At 41.3% G+C, this 19,492-nt stretch overlaps 1 protein-coding gene across 4 annotated transcripts in view; it reads left to right on the top strand.

Annotated features, from left to right (window-relative positions):
* The window catches only part of RBMS1 (RNA binding motif single stranded interacting protein 1), a 149,019-nt gene that overhangs the window by 52,742 nt on the left and 76,785 nt on the right, over positions 1-19,492 (top strand). Inside the window, exon 1 of one of the 4 annotated variants that reach the window (XM_042041245.1) lies at positions 173-434. The exons of the other annotated variants lie outside the window; for them this stretch is intronic. Within the exon in view, the coding sequence (XP_041897179.1) occupies positions 372-434 (63 nt within the window). The 5' untranslated portion in view covers positions 173-371. Of the gene's footprint in view, positions 1-172; positions 435-19,492 lie in introns of those variants that run through there. 4 annotated transcript variants of the gene reach the window in all.

The following is a 19,492-nucleotide window of genomic DNA, read 5'->3' as shown; positions in this document are numbered from 1 at the left end:
GGACGGGGCGGGGCGCGAGCACCGCGCCCGCTCCGCGCTTCCCCGCCGCGGCTGGGCGCTTCCCCGCCCGCTCCCTCCCTCTGCTGGGCGGTGGTTGAGGCCGGCGGGAGGTGGGGCCGGGCCGGGCTGGGCTGGGGCAGCCGGCGGCGGTCAGCGGGGGCCCGTGGATGGCAGCCTGGGCGGCCGCCGCGGGATAGGGTCGGCGCGGAGCGGGGCCGGGCGGGGCGGGGGCCGAGCGGAGGGTTCGAGGAGCCGCAGCCGGCGGAGAAGGCACGGAGGCGGAGAGCGCCCTGCAGCCCCGCCGCGCCGCAGCCCGGCGGCCGCCAAAGTTGCTCCCCATCCTGAGGGGGAGCGGGGGATCAGGCGGGGCGATGATCTTCCCCAGCAGCAACAGCAGCGCGGCGGGCGGCAGTCGGACCCCCTATAGGAAGCAGGTAAGGGAGGGGTTGTGTGGATTTGTGGCTCCCCCACGTTCCCCCCCGCAGCCCCGAGGTGCTGGGGGAGGAGTGGGGAGAGGGGTGGCGACTGGCCTGAGTTGCAGCTTGCAGCCTTCTCGCTTCTCGAGAGCTGGGATTTGCAGAAAGAAACTCTCTTCTCCTTTTTAATTAGGTGGTGGGTTTTTTTGGTTTTTTTGTTTTTTTGGTTTTTTGTTTTTTTTTTTTTTTTTTTTACCCTTTCGTAAAAGCCGCGCCGTGACCTTGGCGAGTGCCGGGGCGGCCGCCGCCGGGTCACCTTCGCGGGGCGTGCGGGGCGGTGCGGGGCGGCCGCTGGGGCCGGGCGGGTGCCGGCCCCGGCGGGCTCGGCAACATGTTAGAAAGGACCCGGTGTCGCAACAGCGAAACTTGGGGCTGGATGTTTTTCACTCGGCGTAAAATAAGCGAGGGGATCTGGGCGCGTTTTTTCTTTCAAATAACCCTCCAGAAAACCTCCGCCGCCCCTCGGGCGCGCCCCAGCTTTCCCCGGGGAGGGCACAGGGGGACCCTGTGACATTTTATGGGCAGAGAGATCGCTCTGATAAGCTCGGAACACTCGCATCTATGGAGCTGTACTGAAAGAGGTATTTCTTTGTTTGTTTGTTTAGTTGCTGGAAATAAAATATTTGAAATAGTTGTGTTACAACCTTGCTGGACCGTTTGTCTTTGGCTGCATTTTTATACACACAAGACGCAATGTTGGTATTAACCTTATATTATTTACTGCTTAGGGTATTATTTTTCATTGACTCTTTGATTAAATAAAAAAAGAAAAATACTTACTTTTTAAGTTAGTGGGAAAGCATGCTCTGTGTGTGTGCCAGAGGGTAAATAGAGTAGAGGTCACTGACAAGCTCCCGGCTTGACAAAGCATGCCAAAAATACAATGGCAGGCTTCTTTCCAGGTGAGAAAAAAATCCTTCCGTGTCTGCTGCACTTAGTAGCTGAAACAAGTAATTTGACGGGTTCAGTCAGCAATAATGGGGAAGTTTGTTCTATTTTGCTCGGGGTCAGAATGCATTAAGGGTAGAAATAGGAAATCAGATATCACTGCTGCACACAGTGAAGGGTTTCATATAAATAATGAGGACACAGGCTTGGAAATTTTGAACCTTTGGTGCATTGTTGGGATGACACATGATCTGTGTGGCTAACCTGCATGACAGTGAAAGTTAGGGTCTCATATTTTCTTAAAGCTTAAGAAAAAATTGCTATTTCCTTTCTCCCTGTTATTTTATACAAATATCTTTTTGATAAGAATCACTGATGTGTTATCTCAGCAGTGCTCTGCAGATGCTGCCCAGCAGTGCATGGAGTTATCTTTGCATCTTGTACTCAAAATGTTCAAGTCCATACGTAACAAAACATGCTTATTGTGTGTGCTGGTTTTGGTTTATTGTTAATAAATGTCCTGGATACGCCCATGCTGATCATCTTGTTTGGTGCTCCTGCATACTTTATAAATGAAGCAGTTCATCTGATACTATTTCGTGCTCTCCCTGCGAGGACCATTAATCAAGGAAGGCCCCTTGGGTGGCTGTGCAGTGTGTCGGGTGCGGGGCGGGGTGTTGGCAGGAGCCGAGGGCAACGGGGCCAGGCCTCGTGCTGGCAGGGCTGTGTTTTGTGTGCAGATGTGAGTTTGCCTGCTGGTCTGGAGCAGGCTGATAAGATGCTCTTCTTTTCACAGTGCACTCCTTAGATTCAAAGAGCTAAAAGGGCCCACTGAATCAGAAAAACAAACAGACCCTTTTTTCCCAATAGGGAGAGAAAGAAATGAATACAGGGGTATTATGTGGGCTTAAGACCCTGGGTACCAAAGGTTTCTTTTGTTAGTGTGTAGCTATTCTCTGCTCAAACACTTCCTACATAAGGAGCCAGGATCTGTGCTTTTCTCCAGTTAAGTCCATGGAAAACTCCTATTAACTTCATTCATGTAGACTAATGTCGATTAACGATTGGCTTTCTGATCTCCCTTTCACTCAGCCTTCACCTGCAGGGGTGAGCTGATGTCAAACAGTGCTGAAGAGCACTGCAAGCCTAATTTTTCAACCCTTGGTAATTAAGAAAAGTTCAGATTAAGTCTCTGTGTGCTCGGTGTAACCCATATTCAGACAATTGCATTGTAGCTGTGCTTTAGCCTGAGACCCTAGTGACTGTTAGTGCAGGAAAAGTTGTCAACTAATGTCCCTCAAATGAGTAACTGGATTTCCTATGCTAACAGTGTGTGGTATGTGAAGCTGAAAAATTTTAAGTAACTTAAAAGAGAAATTAAAATATTTTGAGTAGCTTATATGTGTGTGTTGCTATTTTCATACGTACGAGAATAATAAAAGAACAGTTCATGTTTAATACTATCCTGTTTCATTTTTAAGAGTCTATAGCAGACTCTATAAGTTGAAAAAATGAGTGATTAACTGAAAAAAGGCAAGGTGACACTCTCTTGATTTATTTTTAAGGCATTGTATTATAATGTGGTTTTCTACCTTAATTTCAAACATTCACAAAATGCCATATAGGTAGAGTAGGTTCAGATCTTTACCCATACTCTCTTTTTGTTTTCCCAAATAACTACGTTTTGTTTTATAAACAAATCTGTGCTAATAGTATTATGTTTGTTACCTGTTGTATCTACACTCTATCTAGGTGCAACTCAGGCATGTAGGAGCCAGTCAGCATTCTCAATTTCAGGTCAGATTTGGTTCGGTGGCGCCTGATCATCTTGTCTCTTTCAGAGTACTTATAAGAATACTAAAATGTGGTCTCTGCTCAAAAGGATTTCCTGCGTTATGGGCAGACAGGCATATTAAAAATATTCCTACCAGGCTTAAAATTGAGATGTTGCTTAAATGAGTGACAGCTCATCTGAGAAATAATATGAAATGCAGATGTAGGTCTTGTTAAAGAATGAAAGCTACACAGTATCTGCAGTAATAACCTATCACAATGCTCATAGCCATACATCCTGTCTGAAAAAGGTAGGTGTAAGCTAATATTTTTACTATCAAGGTTACTTGAGCTGTGCAAAGAATGCACATGTGTTCATCCGTAATGAAAAGGAAACAAAATGACATACACTCTACTGCTTAATACAGGCTTTTTTAGCTCTTGGTTTGTTGAGAACAAGATGATTCTCTGTCCCTCCTCCCACTTTTGTTATTCTCATGTAAATTGGGAGGCGCTCCTCTGAAGTAAATATTTCTACACTCTGTAAAATTATCGTAAATGGAAAATTAGGCTTTCTCCTGCCATCTGCTCCTTGAATCTACAGAGCTACTCCAGCTATTTGATTAGGGATTTTAAATCACTTTGTGCAGGGAGGTTCCTCTGCTCTCAGGTTTCTCGAAGAGGAAGCCAGAAGCAGCTCTGGAGGCCTGGGAAGGAGGTGAGTGCAGGGTCCTACCAGCACAGCCTGGGTGCTCAGCCCGGTGTCTATGCCTTTTAACAGCTTTGCCCAGTAACAGTGGTTCTTGTTATATTTTGATGAGTGTAATGTTTATCTCGACAGCATAAGGAGATTTACATAGTTTCATGCTTTCAAGAAGATTAACTGGGTGTAGCTGCATGTGAGGAATTTAACACTGATTTGATGTTTGGCCTGTGTATGGAGAGACAGACAAAGCTTTTGATCAATCTTTTCGTGCAGCTCTGTTAATATCAAGTGTTGTGTCGAAGGTTGGGTTTTTTAAAAATTGAAGGTTAAGGTGGGTTTCTAATGATGGTTAAATGAATAAAGTTTTTGCCAATCTCAGGTTAAAAATGTAGATTAGCCCTTCACTCTATCTATAGGTTTAACCTATCAAGAAGCTACACCTGTAATCCTACTTTATTATTTCCCAGTTGGCGCTGTGTGTGGTGTCTGTGTGTGTGAGAAGGAACCTCATTAAACTTGCAAGACCTGGGCATGGTCATAACTCAAAACATGCAGCTCCATGGAGCAGTCTGTGCCCAGAGGGATTTGACACGACACCTCCTGCGTGGATGGGTGATGCTGCGGCAGGGGGAGGCTGAGGTGCCTAAGATTGAACAGACATCTTTGGTTACAGAAATAAATGGGCTTAGTTTCTTTTTGTTTCTTTCTCTCAGAACTATAAGAATTGTAATTTTGTATCACTGTCTTGAGGTGACAGACTATTTCCCTTTACATTGTATACAATGTTAAACGGTCTGCCTGGGTTTCACGAAGCCGAACTCCTGCATTGAGTACCAACTAATTTTTAAAGTCCATCTATAAGATTGTTTATGAAGTTCTGCTTTATTCTCAAGGGAGCAAGACTACTCAGTGAGTGGGTTTCTATACTTGCACCAAAACGTGAATGAAAGAAATAAAAGGAAACACCTTATCTTGTTCAGGCATGATGTTACAGATTGCAAAAAGTGATATGATTGTCTTATCAGTATTTGGCAATTTGAAGTTTTTGTTTAGTATTTCTAACAGGGTGAACCATATATTTTTATGTCTTTGGAAATGTTATTGTTTAAAGTATGTGTCTTTGCCGTTTAGTTTCACATGGAAGGGAAGATAGAAGTCTGTGTATTGAACATCTGCTGTTTTGTTTTGGGTTCATTTTTTTCCCCTGAAACTTCCAACTGTTAAAAAAATTGCTTGAGTTAACACATTTCAGAAGGGTTAGATCCTTTAAACTGTAACTGCTGGCAGGGAGGAGAGGGGAAGGAAGGAAGGGAGGGGAAAATCCTTTCCTGAGAGCTTGAGATGGCTCCTAAAACATCCGCACAGTGCTGCAACCAAGTAAATAAAAATAATGATCATTTGACATTATATCTCTTTTGGTCTGCATTTTTTCCCCCCTTTTAAAGTTGTGGTTGCACAAGATGGCATGTGACAAAAGAAGTCAACGGAGACTAGGAACCCCTAGTGGTTTTCCCTCGTGGATCTGTTTCCAGCTTCTTATGAATGCTTTTCTCCTTTTCTACAACCAGTTGTTTTAAAACACCTTACTTGGGAGACAGTGTGAAGGCTTATAAATCTGTAGTCCTAGTGAAGAGGTGCATGGAGAGGTTTTGATCTTGGAAGAAGTGTTGTTCAGAAGTTTTCTAGAAAGCCAACAGAAGCACATTTGAAAGTTCTCGAGCTGTGTTGAAGTAATTGTGAGTTATTTTGCATACGTTTCAGAATTGCAGTGTACTGTGGTAATTATAACAGCCCTGCAGAAGCCACTGTATTTGCAGCTTCCTGATGCAACAGGAAAGGGAAGGGATAAGTTAGAAATAGAGGAGAAACGAGGAGAGGAACCATGGGCTGGATAAGCACAAGCCTCCTAACCCAGCAACTTAGGAAACATACACACAACAAAAAAATCATGTGCTGTAAGGGCTGGTTACCGTGATTAGCACAGCTTTAGCTGTTTCCCTCAAGAGACTGCAGTTAAGGCAGTGTAGTTGCAGCTGTGTGCATTGACTCACAACGTAGTTTTAAACTGCAGCTGAAGTAATTGAATGCTGGTGAGAGATTGCTTTAAACAAATTCAAGATAACTAGATTCGTGGCAGTTTGAGTTAGTTTATTTCTAGGAGTTTAAACTTAGTAACTTTTATTACTGTTAATGTAAATTGATTTTTAACAGTAAAACTCTATACCAATTTCAAGACTTAACCTGTGCACTAAGATGCATTGGCTTAAAAATATCTAGTAAGTATTTTGAAGTCTTACAAGCTCTTCAAAACAAAAATATAGTTGCAACATTTTAAAAATGTCTTTTTTTGAATTTATGATGTAGTATAAGGATATATCAGCTCTAGGGCCTGTTGCAAAAAAAAAAGCTGGCAATTACAAAAATGTACAAATATATAATAATATAATTTATAATAATACCTTTTTGTTCATGTGTCCTCATAAAAGCCATGTTGTATGCTTAACTATAATTGTTTAGGAAATCACTGGTGTGTGTCTTATTTGTTTAAAGTATTCTGCTGTAGAACAATGATGTGTCAAATAGAGCGGGTATTTAGAATTTACTTATTTGATAGAATTGTGGAACTTTGTGAGGTTGCAGTGGAAACAAACAACACATTGTTCTGGGGACCTTCATTTGGGCTTCATTTTCCTCTGTTAAGAACAGCAGAAACACCAGGGCAAGATGAGCATCAAACTTAGTCTAGTCTGATGCTTACCTGCTTGTGAAAGGAAATGCTTCTTTAGGGCAACTAAATATATGCAACTTTATTTCACCGTTGATTCTGTCTCTTGATGGTGTCTGTTATTGGCAATGGCACTTTCACACCTGATTGTGTGGGGTTTTCTCTGCTTAGGTGGGGATTTATTTCTTTTCTTGCCTTCTATTGTTTTCTGCCCTTTTATATCCGAATCTCCTTGACCATATGGTGCTTTGTTCAGTAAAGTGGAAACATGAGTCCTTAGGTTAACTACAGCTCATATATTCTGTCTTTTGGGTACTACAGCATAACAGTGTTAGAATCCAGTCCTTTAGGATATTCCAGGTGTGTGTATGGTGCTTCCATTTTTTTTGTGCTTGAGGAGCGAAATCTAAGGATTCAGGCGTGAGTTTGGATGAGCGTTACAAGGGAGCTTTTCCCAGGATTGTTAGTCACTGTAGGGCACTTCTCATGCCTTTGGTGTTACCAGCTCCCAGGAAGGCTGCTGCAACTTGGTGAAGGAGTATCCAGTTATCTGTGAAAATCTGAAGCAGTGTTCACAGGTGCTTGGCTACTCTGAGGTGATTCACAATCCTGCTTTAAGGTTTACTTGACCCACAGAAACTTTATCAGGTTGTGCTTGTGCCACTGCAACAGTCCAAAATCACTCCAAACACCAGGCAGGCAAGGGTAAAATCAAATGCAGATCCTTGTTAATGTGTCCACAAATAAAAATACAGAATTCTTAAAACAAAGAAATGAAAAAAACCCCAAATAAATTAGTGCTACAGGACCTGGAAGTTTCCTCTACCTTGTATGCAGGCATGAGGCATACGACCTCAGTTTTCTCAGGGAGACTGGTTATTGTCCAACGCTTTCACCTTGAGTTTGGAGAAGAGACTCTGATTTAAGGTTCCATATTTTATTTGTACTTAACCCACTTAAAGGGTAAGAGGAAGATACTGCTTTTTATTTTGTAAGTTGGTGATGCCTCTTTCACTCAGCCTTCTTTCACCAGACCATAGGTTGTTTTTTCCTGCTTTGGAAGCAGTGATGTCTCTTGGGCATCCCCAGGTGCAATGCTGCCTGCCCAGGCTTTGGAGTGCTCTTCAGCTGAGCACTGAAGAGATGGTTGGTGTGTTGCAAAGGAGATCTCATGCTATGAAGGAATTTCAAGTCTTGTGATGTTTTTCTTTCCCTTCTGCCTATGTGTATAATTTGCCAATAATGTTTTAAACAGTTGTGCAACAGATATTTTGGTGGGCTACTGTGGGAATGGGGGAGACCCTGTCACTCGAGCTGCTGCAGGTGACTGGCAGCTGCATGTCACCTCTGTGCCCACCTTTGAGCATGACCACGGTGACCCATTTGGAACTGCTTGTATTGCTCCATGCATGTGTGTTGTTCTGGCTTAGCTTAGCAAATCACTTAGCTAAGGTTTTAAATAACCTATTACAGCATGAAACTCTTTGAAGCTTGTAGTGTAGAAGTAACATACAGTACAGCTCTGTGTTAACTCTGCCCACTGTGGCTGTGCTGTGGAGAGGAGGGACAGGGTGGCCATGCTCGGGCCAGGGATGTGCCTCCTGCAAGCCCAGGAAAGCTGCAGCCACACTGGGTAAACCTGGGCTCTGGTAGAGCTGGCACACAGTTCCACGGATTTCTGTCCGCTATGAAAGCAACCATCAGCAGACAAGATTCTTTGAAGTGTTTAGTGGTCTGTCTTCCAGACGGGTTCAAGAAGAGTTCTAAAATTGTGGGTCTGAATTTTAAGACTCTTGCTTATGCCAGTGCGTATTTCCGTAGCCAGTGGTGCCACTGCATGGGGTGAGACTGCTGACATCAATAAGTGCTTATTGAGACAGAGAACCAGAAGGCTTCTGAATTTCCCCAATGAGAAACCTGAGCTGAATAGCTGGTATATTGTGGGGTTGGTGTTAAACTCACATTCAGCAGAATCAAATGGTGTTTAAATTGCTTTAATATTATTCCACCCAATCTATTTGGCTTGCATGATCCTCATTATGATAGTACTTGTGCTTATTTTAAACTACTTCTGCGTAATTTGGAAAAACCATTTGAGATAGGTATTAAATGCAATTGCTTAGCAACTAACCTTTGAAACAGGGGCATTTTTTGGCTTTTATTCAGCATTGAGGAGATATGTCTCTGAATGCTACTTGTGAGAAACACATCAAAACTGGGTTTTTGAAAAAGTGTTTCACTTAAACAAAAATATAAATTACAACATTTCTTTATTGTCTTAGAGCAACAATGCTTCCAGTACACACATATATGTGTAAATATTCCAGAACTGGGGACAATTTTTGAGCTGAGACAGCCAGTAGTATCCTGCAATACTGAGGAGCTATAGAGTACATTTGAAAGCTTCAGTAATTTTAATGGTGAAGAATACAAAGAGGTAATTCACTACATAGAATTTCAGCTGGTTAAAGGTGCTAGTGATACATAGGGCACACTGTAGAAAAATGCAAGGGTTTTTTAGTTTTTTGAAGTGCTCTAATTGCTGCCTCCATTCCCAGTTACAATGTTCTGCAATGCTGTGGAGGCTAATGTGAGATGGAAATGGTTAAGGAAGTCATTGTTGCAGCATTAGGTCGATATTTTAATTGCTGCAGTGACAAAATCATGTTAACTTTGGAAGCAGACTTTGTCAGATTGCCAGCAAACATACTGTTCTTAGATCTGTCAGGTGTGGAGTGTCATGGTCTCAGAAGGCACTAAGGACTGTAGACTGGCTTAGTCATTATAAAAGGCACTCTGGCTTTTCATGTAACCATTCTTTATGTATTCCAGTAAGTTGTTGGGAATTCCCTGCTCCAAAGCTCTTGACAATTTTGTGCTTTCTCGTTTAATGTTTCTTTGCAACTTTATTGTTTTGGTATTATTAAATGTATGGTTTTGTATTCCAGTATATTAGATGATGTAAAGAAACATCTAGCTATCTGTGTGTCTTATCCTTCTATCAAAAGACATTATTTTGGTGTGACACTTCTCTGTTGACCTTCTTTCAAAATGACTGAATCTATCTCCACCTTCTTCATTTCCTGAAATAAGTGCTGTGTTGGGTCATTGTCCTGGGTAATAATAGAAATCTCAGGTCAGCCACACCTATAAAGGTTATTCATAGGGATTAAGATGGTGACCTGAAGTTCAAAATGGTCCCATCACTGATATTTTGGATAATCTTGAATGAATTGTTAAGGTTTGACCCTTCAAAAGGTACTTGTTAATATTCATTTCCTACATCTCAGATTTTGCATTGAAATGTACTAACATCTGCAAGTGGTTCAAATACTTCAGCAATTAGGACTAAATATCTTGGAAAAAAAAATATTTACACATGCACACATACCTATATAGATGTCTGTGTTTGTCTGTCCCCTGAAGTTCAGGATGGAGCAGATTATTTGGAATGATAAAACTGTGTTCAAATTCTGCCTGCCATGTACTCTATAAGTAGTTTCTTTATGGTCTATGAGAACATTCATCTAAATACTATTATTGATATTTCCAGATTAGTAACAATGGCAAAGTTCATTTTGGCAAGAAACTGGACTGTTGAAACTACGTAGAACTCTGGGTTTTGAAAAGAGTAGAAGTTGGTTTACTGTTAGCAATAGCTAAGTTTATTTCTAAGCAGATGTTTGTTGGGCAGAAAGGCAGTCAACCATGAAATATTACTGAGAACAGGAATAACTCCGTGAAGTTCAGTGGCTTAGATTATACAGAAATTTAATCTAGTTATCTTTAGTGGTTTTATGGCCTTGTCTTTCCTATGAAATGAACTTCCTCAGGGTTTGGGGGTTTTTTCTCCTTTATTTTTTTTCCTTTTTTTTTTTTAGACTGAGAAGTCCTTATTGGAGTATTCCATTGTCCTGTTTAAATTTTGAAATCCAATTTAATGGCATAAATTCAAAATTCAGATGTTTGTTTGTTTTTAAGGAAATGCAATACATGGTCGTTCCACTTCAATTTACGGTAACTTTTATAGTGAACCAATGCTGGTGTACAAGATTATTAGTGTTAAACATCCAACTGTTGTGCAGATGGATAAGCTGCAAAGGTAGAATTGCCACTAAGAAAAGTGCAGCTGAATGTACTTATTAAAAATTTGATTCCTTGAAACTGTCCACAATGTAAGACAAAACTGAAAGCGGTTGCTAAACACTGGGGTTGTGCAGTAAGCAGGGGCAAATGATTTATTTATCTTAAAATGTTAGCCATTGGCTGGGCAGATTTCCTTTCACTGCAGTGTTTTAAAGTTAATTATTGATTCCAAATGTACTTATTAGAAGTATTTCCTTCATCTATAACTTTCTGGTGCATTCAGAGGTATGATTCCTCAGCTGAATTCTTGTACCAAGGACGAGAACATGACTATTGAAATTGGATGAGTTGGGCTCTGTGCCCAGATGAACCGGTTTATTCCTGACTAGTGTTTGTCATCTCTATCTGTATATAAAGCCAGACATGGTTCAAGCCATGTGACCCTTCACCACCCAGAGGTGGAGGCTGTCTCCCGCAGGTGCTGCAGCTGTTGTGCCAGCTGTGCTGATGTATGGCCTGCTGACTGCAGGGGCTTCCTAACACTTTGTGGCTGCTGTGAGCGCTCCTTGGATCATCTCTGATTGTAGCTGTAGCTGCCTACATGTCTGAGTCAGACTCTTACCTGCACTGCCATGACCAGTTCTGCTTGGCAGTTGAATTTCTCGTATATTATTAATGTTGTATTAGTACTACATCTGGAAGCTTTCCTAGGTGTTATCTAATTCTTGTGTTTTTTCATTTCAGAGTTGACAATGATTCATTGTGCAGTCAGACATTCACCCCAGCAGCTATTTGGATGCACCAAGGAATGGCATCCTGCATCTTCTTAGCATACAGCTGCTAAATCTTTGTAACTGAACTTCAGAACTAACTTTCTGGGTGTGAAAGGAATTGTTCATTTTAATACACTGTGAAGTTACGAACATTTTAAAATATGTCATATTGTGTGCTTGACGTTCAGGCATCTGAATGATGTTCTTAACCACTTAAAATCACTTTTCTGTCAGAATTCAAAATTTGAGTTAAAAAGTAGCTGCATGAGTTAAAACAGTAGTTTACAAAAGAAAAATAAAAATTGTCTCTTGGTTCAAACCAAGAGTGAATTTTTAAATTAGAAGGCAATATGTGAGGAAAATTGATGAGGGCTCTGGAAGTGACTTAGAACAGCTCTTCTGTTTGTATGATTCAATTTAAATTACAGCTATCAAGAAGAACCGGAAATGATAAATAAGGTTGTAACATGGGGTTTTTTTTAATTGCATGCACAAGGATTTTGGACAAGATTGTCATTTGTAAAAAGTCAGCAGTCAGAAAGTATTGGATCTAATAGGTGATAAGCATCTACCAAAACATTATCCTTTAAAGAATGAGAAAAGACTGACTTGGGTTTGTTTCAGATAAGGCTGTAAGGAAAATCTGACCCTAAGGCCAGAGCAGCATCGCTGCACGTGTTACGTACACAGGATTTCACTTCCTTTTAGTGGGCAGGTTTGTGAATGCCGCTTGTTTTCTTACCTGTAAGACTCAGCCAGAGGTACCACGTGTTTTTGCTGCAGTTGTCTTGCTTTGTGTATGAAAAACCAGCATTGGTTTAGTTCCAGATTGTTTGACAGCCTAATGCTGTTTTGTTACCACTTTCATGAGTCTGCACCTTCTTCATGAGTAAATGAAGCAGTCTGAACTTCCTTTTTAAAATTTTTTTTGGTTTTTTATTCTCCTTGTTCTTTTGATGAGCAAGGGGGAGACACTAGGAGGGAAAGTGAGCAGCCATAGGGGCAAGGATGCTGCTTTTTGGAGTAATGCCAGCCTAAGCTATTTCTTGAACTGTTACCTTGATTTGTGGGTCCACAGTTGCCTCCGTTGCATTTGGATCTTTTCAGCCAAACTGAGGGAAAGGTTGGCTTGAAAGCTGAGCTGCCAGCAGGACCAGCAAAGCCATCTTTGTTCTTTATTTGGTACTGCACCAAAGCCATTTTATCAGACCAGCAGATCTTACCACCCTTAAGCTTTTTGACTTCCCGATACCGCCCTTTTCCTCTTCACTATCTGCACATCCTAGATATCTCAGAAAGTGCTGTTTCTACTTGACAACTTTATCAGGAGTTGAATTTCCATGTTAAAACATCTGATCAGTAATGTTTGAAAGATTTCAGCTTTCCACGCTGTTTTTGGTTGACTTGGTGCTATGTTCAGGCCATCAAAGGTCAGTGCAGACAAATCATTCCTAATGTGCAGCTAGACATCTACTGGAGAGCTCCACGAGAAGCTGCCCTGCCCTTGGAAACCTTGCTCTTGTTTTTGTGGATGAATCTTCAATTTTGATTAAAGGCCTACCTTTACAACTTAGAGAATTTCATCCTACTGAAGGAATACTGGTTTCCTGATTTGTAAGGAGAAGCAGACTGCTATCTACAAAAGTAGGCTTATGTGCTGGATTTTGCTATGCTGATTTTAGCGAACTCCTTGCTATGTTTCATCAAGTCCCCAGATTTGTTGTGTTCACAGTATTGTAGTGAATTGCCTTAATGTATGAAAGAACTGCTTCTCATCTGTGTGCCCTTGATCACTTGCATTTAGGAAAATATTTACGTTTTTCATAAGTTTGCATAAAGAAGATTAGATTTACTAATTGGTCAGATTCTCTTACTACTGCTACTAGTTCTAATTTAAATGTGTCATGCTCCTATTTGCTAGGGCTTAAAATTCAAAAGAGTTCACTCACAGATTGTCTTAAATGAGTGTTCAGCAACTTTGTGCTTTAAAGAGACTTAAAATCAGCTTCTCTAGGCCACAGATGTAGACATGCTGCCCAAACTGGCTTTCATTAAACAACAGAATGGTTTTGCAAGAAATAGCCTGGATCTGTTGAGACTGATGCTGAACAAATGCTAACAAGCCCTGCTTGATCCAGGTTGAATAGCATTAAATAGTATTTTTACTATACTAAGCATTGTGTTCTGGAGTATCCTAGTCCCAGTTCCCTGAAATTATGCTGAAAAAGTGATCGCTCCATTAAGCATTCTGGTAATGAAGCAAGTGATTTGTGTATTACTGTAACATCTAAAATTCTCCTTAAAGAAATGAAGCAATTCTCCTTTTTTTACTCTTGTACATAAAAATTGTCTGTTGGGAGACAGAAAAATGTGTTGGAGGGCATAGCCACTGGGTACTGTGAGATGCAAAAGATGTACTGATGGGAAATGTGAGAAGAAAGTGCTTCCCTCTAACTTCTAGGCAGCTAAACCAAGCTACAACTGCAGGTTAGGATTTTGGAAATATCTAAACGCAAAAATTACTACTTTTTTGTCTTTTCCAGGATAAAATTGTCCAAATGTCAACATTTTCCTAGTATTCTTTCTAGCAGATTGTTTCAAGATAGCAGCTCATAAAGGCTCGCAGAAGAAAGAAAAATTAGGTGATAATGTTTTAATCCACAATGTTCAAACAGCCTGTGATTTAATTCAAGATTTGGATATATGGGGTATGCAGATCTAGGACAATGTACATAAAACTGCTTTATGTGTTGTAGTGGTTTGGTCCAAAATACTCATTACTGTTTATCTGCTGTGAGATAAGAATTAGGAGAAATGTAAAACAGGCACCAAACTTGAAAGAATATAAAGAAGTTTATTAACAGACCTAAAAGAAGAAGGAAAAAAATTATACCACCTTCAGAACTCTCCTCCTCCCCCCACCTTCCTCCCTTCTCCCACTGACAATGTGAAAAGACAACCCTTAAGATGTTCAGTCTGTTTACCACTTCCATAATAACCTTGTTCAGTCCATTTAGAAAGAGAAGTCTCTTCTTGCTCATGCTATGAAAACATTATCACAACGAGACAGCCGCCCACTTCCAAATATCGTTCAGTCCATTTAGGAAGAGGAGTCTCTCTGCCTGCGTGTGAGTCCTTTCCCCCGACTTGCAGCTTTTCCCGCAACTGCCTTCGAGGGTCCACTCTTGAAGTTTTTTGGGGTACAATTTTAAGGTTGAGCCGTTCAGAAACAAAAACAGAGGCCCTTCTCCTTCCCTGGGAGCAAAGGGTCTTCATCATCTTCATCTTTAGGACTATCTCTGGGAGCATCTCTACGGACTGAGGTTTTCTCCTTTCCCGTTCGGAGCAAAAGTCCTCATCTGGTTCATCTCTACGGACTGAGGTTTTCTCCTTTCCCGTTTGGAGCAAAAGTCCTCATCTGGTTCATCTCTCCCTGTCCAAACTTCTCATGAAATTACAGCTGCGTCAGCATCTGCCTATCTCAGCGCAGGTGCTTTTGCTCACGAGTTGAACACTCCACCCCCCATATCTTCATGAAATTACAACAGGATACTCTGATATATCATAGCTTCACAACAGAATTTCAGCTTTAAGCATCTCCTCTCTCTCTTCCCTCAGGTTTTCAGCTCTTCACAGCAATAAAAGGGTTAATCTCACCTCGGCCTTGCAGCTTTGCAGCTGGAATGTTGAATTTTTCTTATCGCAGTGGAGAGGGGGGAGAGCCGAGCCGCTCCGGCTGCCCACGGCAAGGCAGTGGGGGGGGGGTTCCATGGCTGGAACAGGTCCATGGCTTCAGGATGGCCGTGGCCCGGCCCGGCCTGGCCCAGGCAGGGCCTGGCCGGGCCCGCTGGCCCCCACACGGGGCCCGCAGCCACCTGTGCCAGCGCCGGAAACGAGAGAGAGCTTGGAGGGGGAGTTTGCCTATTCTTAAGTGTGGATCACAGAGGTGATCACAACTTTAAGTGGCTTAGAGAATTGTCCATATTCAAACTGGCCAGCTGATAGGTTCTATCAGTTCCCAGAGGAAACTGTAAGCACCCCTTAGCAAGGACGTCCCTTCCGGGACTATGCTTGCTAACCTATGACAGTGTGTATACTTGAACACACACACACACACATATACTTTCAAGGGCAAAGGGGTAACAAATGAGAGAAACTATGTATATTTCGTGCTGTTGCTACACTTTTGGCTGCTAGTGTTACCTGATCGACTGTGGACATCTTGAGTTGTCTGTACCATCTTACCAGCATTTTCTGTATTAATATCAGCTGCAGGAAAGGTGGTGTTAAGTATCTGTCTGAATCATTCACTGGCTGGATGAGCTGTTCTTGTTTCCGTCTTTCCCAAGAGCTAAACATAGCTGCTTTTGTCAGGCTAAACTGATTGTAATTTGTCCTGTGGTGCCTGTGCATGCGTGTAAATCTCTATGTGCTACATAGGAGAAAGTTGTACAAATTGTTCTGAGCATGACAGACCACTCCTTTTTTCCTGAAGAGCACAGGGTATCCTGTGTGTGACTGTGTATTACATCATACATCTGGAGAAAATGGACTTCTAATGTCAGCTCTGCTGTAGAGAATATTTGTAGTGAACTGAAAAGGTTGCATGCAGTGAGCTTTAGTATGGCAGTCTCAAGGTTCAGGATCATCTCTGAGAAATGTCAAAAGTAGCGTGGTGTCCACTGGCCCCAAAAATTTGGGAACAGTTATTCTCGGTACTGCTTGCACACAGCTTTTTCTCAGCTTTTACTTTAAGTCACTTTTGCTGGGTATAAGGCAAGCTTACAGCACTGCAGTGTTCATTGCCTTCCATGAGAGCACAATTAAGATCTTGTCTGTGCTGGAGGTGTCACTGTGTGTGTAACTGCACTGATACAGTTGAATTAATGAAAATTTGTGGTAAGTCTTGCTGCCGTGTCAGACCCTCGCTGCAGGCACTGCAGCCAGGTGCCTGTACTGATGCCACGCTCCCCTCCCAAATAGGAAATGATGCAGGAGGCAAATGTTTCAGAAGTAATGAAGTTAAACTCCAGTTCTGTTCTAATGAGATTTGAGCTTCTACGTTTTATTCTAGGAAACCACGTAGAGTGTTGGGAGTAATTTAGAGGACTTTGGGAATGTCATTTGCAGTCTCATACATGCTACATGCAGTCTCATTGCAATCCAAACAAAGTTGGTGTACGTGTTGCAGCATGCAGACCCAGCAGTTTGCTCCCTGGTGCTCTGTAGAAAAGCCCTGTGTTGAGAAGTTTTGCCAACGTTATACACTGCTGTCTTCTGGTCTGTCAGTTCTATACAATGTTGAAATTTATAAAACTTCTGGGTAGATTTTCAGCATGTGCAAATGAATGCTGAACCACTGGGTGAGGGTGGAACTAGGCTGATATGTGCAAGTGCAGAAAACTGACAACTCCTTACATAATGAGTCTGATGGTTTAAAAAGTTTCTACTGATCTTCCTCTTGTTTTAAAACTGTATTACTAATTTAATAACATTTGGCTGCTTCTGTTCATTTTGGTGGTTTTGCCATGGAGAAGAATCACAGTTATGGAGATGTGGTCACTCTCCCATAGCAAATTACAAGTTCAGTGTCAGACCATATCTATATAAAAATAAATATAAACATAATAATATTTAAATAACATATATATAATGTGTGTGTATACATGCACCACTTGCAGCAGCATAGTCTCAAACGTGGACTCCTTGAATGTCAAAATACCACGACAAATTAGCACAAACTCCTAGCTGAAATTTAGTTGATAGTCATTTCAATCTTTGCTGAAATAATTGTAGAAGTATCTTGTGCTTCCCTTCTTTTTGACTGCAGTATATAAAGGCAGTGAGGTATGAAATCCTGATGAATTTAACAGTGTTAGTATTTCTTGAATTCGGGATGTGCTTTCCTAGTTATACCTGAGACTTGCTTTAATCCTTTACCAGCAGTGCTGTGCATGACCTGTTTCAATGTATTGATTATAATGAGTTGTATCTGCTGCGTTTTATCATATTGCAGAATATTAAAACCGTAAGGGCACTTCTTGAAATTTCTGAAGTGAGTAGCAAAAAGATGAATGGAACTTTCAGTCCAGCACAGGTCATGCTGACCTCACTTCTATGGCAAACACTGTGAAAGACTATGGAAACAATTGCAGTGGAGTAACTAGGAAGGACTGTGATGGTCCGAGTATGATTTCCTGTTCTTCAGCTCATGGAGGAATCGTTTATTCCCATGGAAAGTGATGCAAGATGCTGCTGTTCTCACTGAGGTTGGTTCAACTGTAACTTGACATAGGCATGTAACAAGCTGCTGAGCAGCAGAATTGGACCTTCTTGGTATCAGAATTACAGTAACCTTTGTGTTGCACTCAGGCAGTGTATCTACACTGGCTTGTTCTTTGCTGATTACATTAGTTAGGCCTGGTGACACTTAGAAAAGGAAAAACATTTGCAAAGTGAGTAGGAAGGATAAAATATCTAATGTGATCTGTATTTTGAAGCATAAATTGTGCCACTTGAAGAGCCTTTTCATGGGGACATCCAGATTCAGTCTTGATGATGAAGTCTTACAGAACTGGCTTTTTCTACCCTTTTTTTGTCTGATGTGCCATCTTTCTGACAACTGGAGATGTTGGCTGTGGTGTGGTCTCTCAGAGAAATTAGGATTTTGGAACACAGAAGAAAGGGCCAGAGCCAGCTGCCTCAACTGTTCCATTGATGTTGTCAAAAAGCAGCAGGAATAGACTGGGCTACCTATGAAATAGTTGTGTAATGGCATTAGGAGGAAGAACATCCATTATCTTCTTTAAAACAGAACAGAGGGATTCACAGTAACAATGCTGCTGCTATGCTGGGTGCAGTATGTTGCCCATAAGGAATCAGCAATTTTAGACAAAGGGATTTTGATAGGAATTGACTCCCTCATGCACGGTCGGGCTCAAGTTCTTCAATTTATTTAACTTGAATAAACAGAAAATGACATAGCAGATCCCATGTCAGCCAAAAGAGCCATCTGTGGTCTAACCCTGTGACAAACAGTATAGCAATACTTCCAATGCCACCAACAGTGTGGAGTTTGCCAGAAAAGCAGATGCTTCTTTTGACATGCATCTTCAATGTGGTGCCATTTCTATCCTATAATTGCTGTCTGTGGAGGGAGGGTGGATAGGATAGTGAGATGAGCAGAATGGGGACACTGTAGGTTTTGGTGGAAAAGCCAAGAGTTTGGAAAATAATAAAAAAAGAAATTAAAAAGAAGTGTAAAAATCATTTTTAAAAAGCTGAAATAAAAAGCTGCAAAATTCTCCTGTGTCCATCATGAAATCTGTGACACTTTTAAAGTAAGAGACAATACGTATCTAAAGTCTAACACAATATGGAAGACGAGTAAATAATACTTCAGAAACTTCCATGCAGAGTTTTAAACTTTACAAAAAAAAGGCATTCCTTCTCTATTATTTTAAAGAACTAAAGACTGGCCAAACATACTTAACATAATTTTTTTTGTTTGTTTTCTGTACTGTTAGTTTTTGTAATACAGATACTCAGGCAGTTCTTGAATAAGCCAAGGTGTCTGTATCTATACTCTGCTACTTTTTAATCAGCTTTATGAAATGTGCAGGCTTAGCAGGATTAACCTCCAAAATACAGTGATGGATGGCATCCATAATATTTAAGAGATGTCATATTTCCTGCTTTATGAAATTAACAATGTAACTACCTACACCCGTAAAAATACACGCATTTTAGACATCACAAATAGGAGTTCTTGAAAGCAGCATGTTTTTGATCGCATTGAATATTGTCCCCATGGCCCTGTTTGTTGGCACTGGGGGTAAAAGTTCACAACAGATAATGACAGAAAAGTTGAACAAATAGCAGTAGAGCGGGAGATTACCATTCTTCTAATGAGAGTCTGTCCTCTGAACAGAAGTAACTGTCTTATGTGGTGCAGGAGTCTCGCTACCAGAGCTTAGTTTTGTGGGATTTACTTTGAGAAATGGTTACCTACTCTCTTGTATTTTCCTACAAGGGAGCCAAAAAATATCCAGGATAAAGCCATGTC

The sequence above is a fragment of the Corvus kubaryi genome, unplaced genomic scaffold (assembly GCF_017639235.1).
Source record: "Corvus kubaryi isolate FWS band 111438036 unplaced genomic scaffold, C.kubaryi_AGA036_p1.0 37396, whole genome shotgun sequence".
Taxonomy (NCBI): domain Eukaryota; kingdom Metazoa; phylum Chordata; class Aves; order Passeriformes; family Corvidae; genus Corvus; species Corvus kubaryi.
Note: the sequence above shows the minus strand (reverse complement) of the source record. Positions and strands in the feature narration are given on the sequence as shown.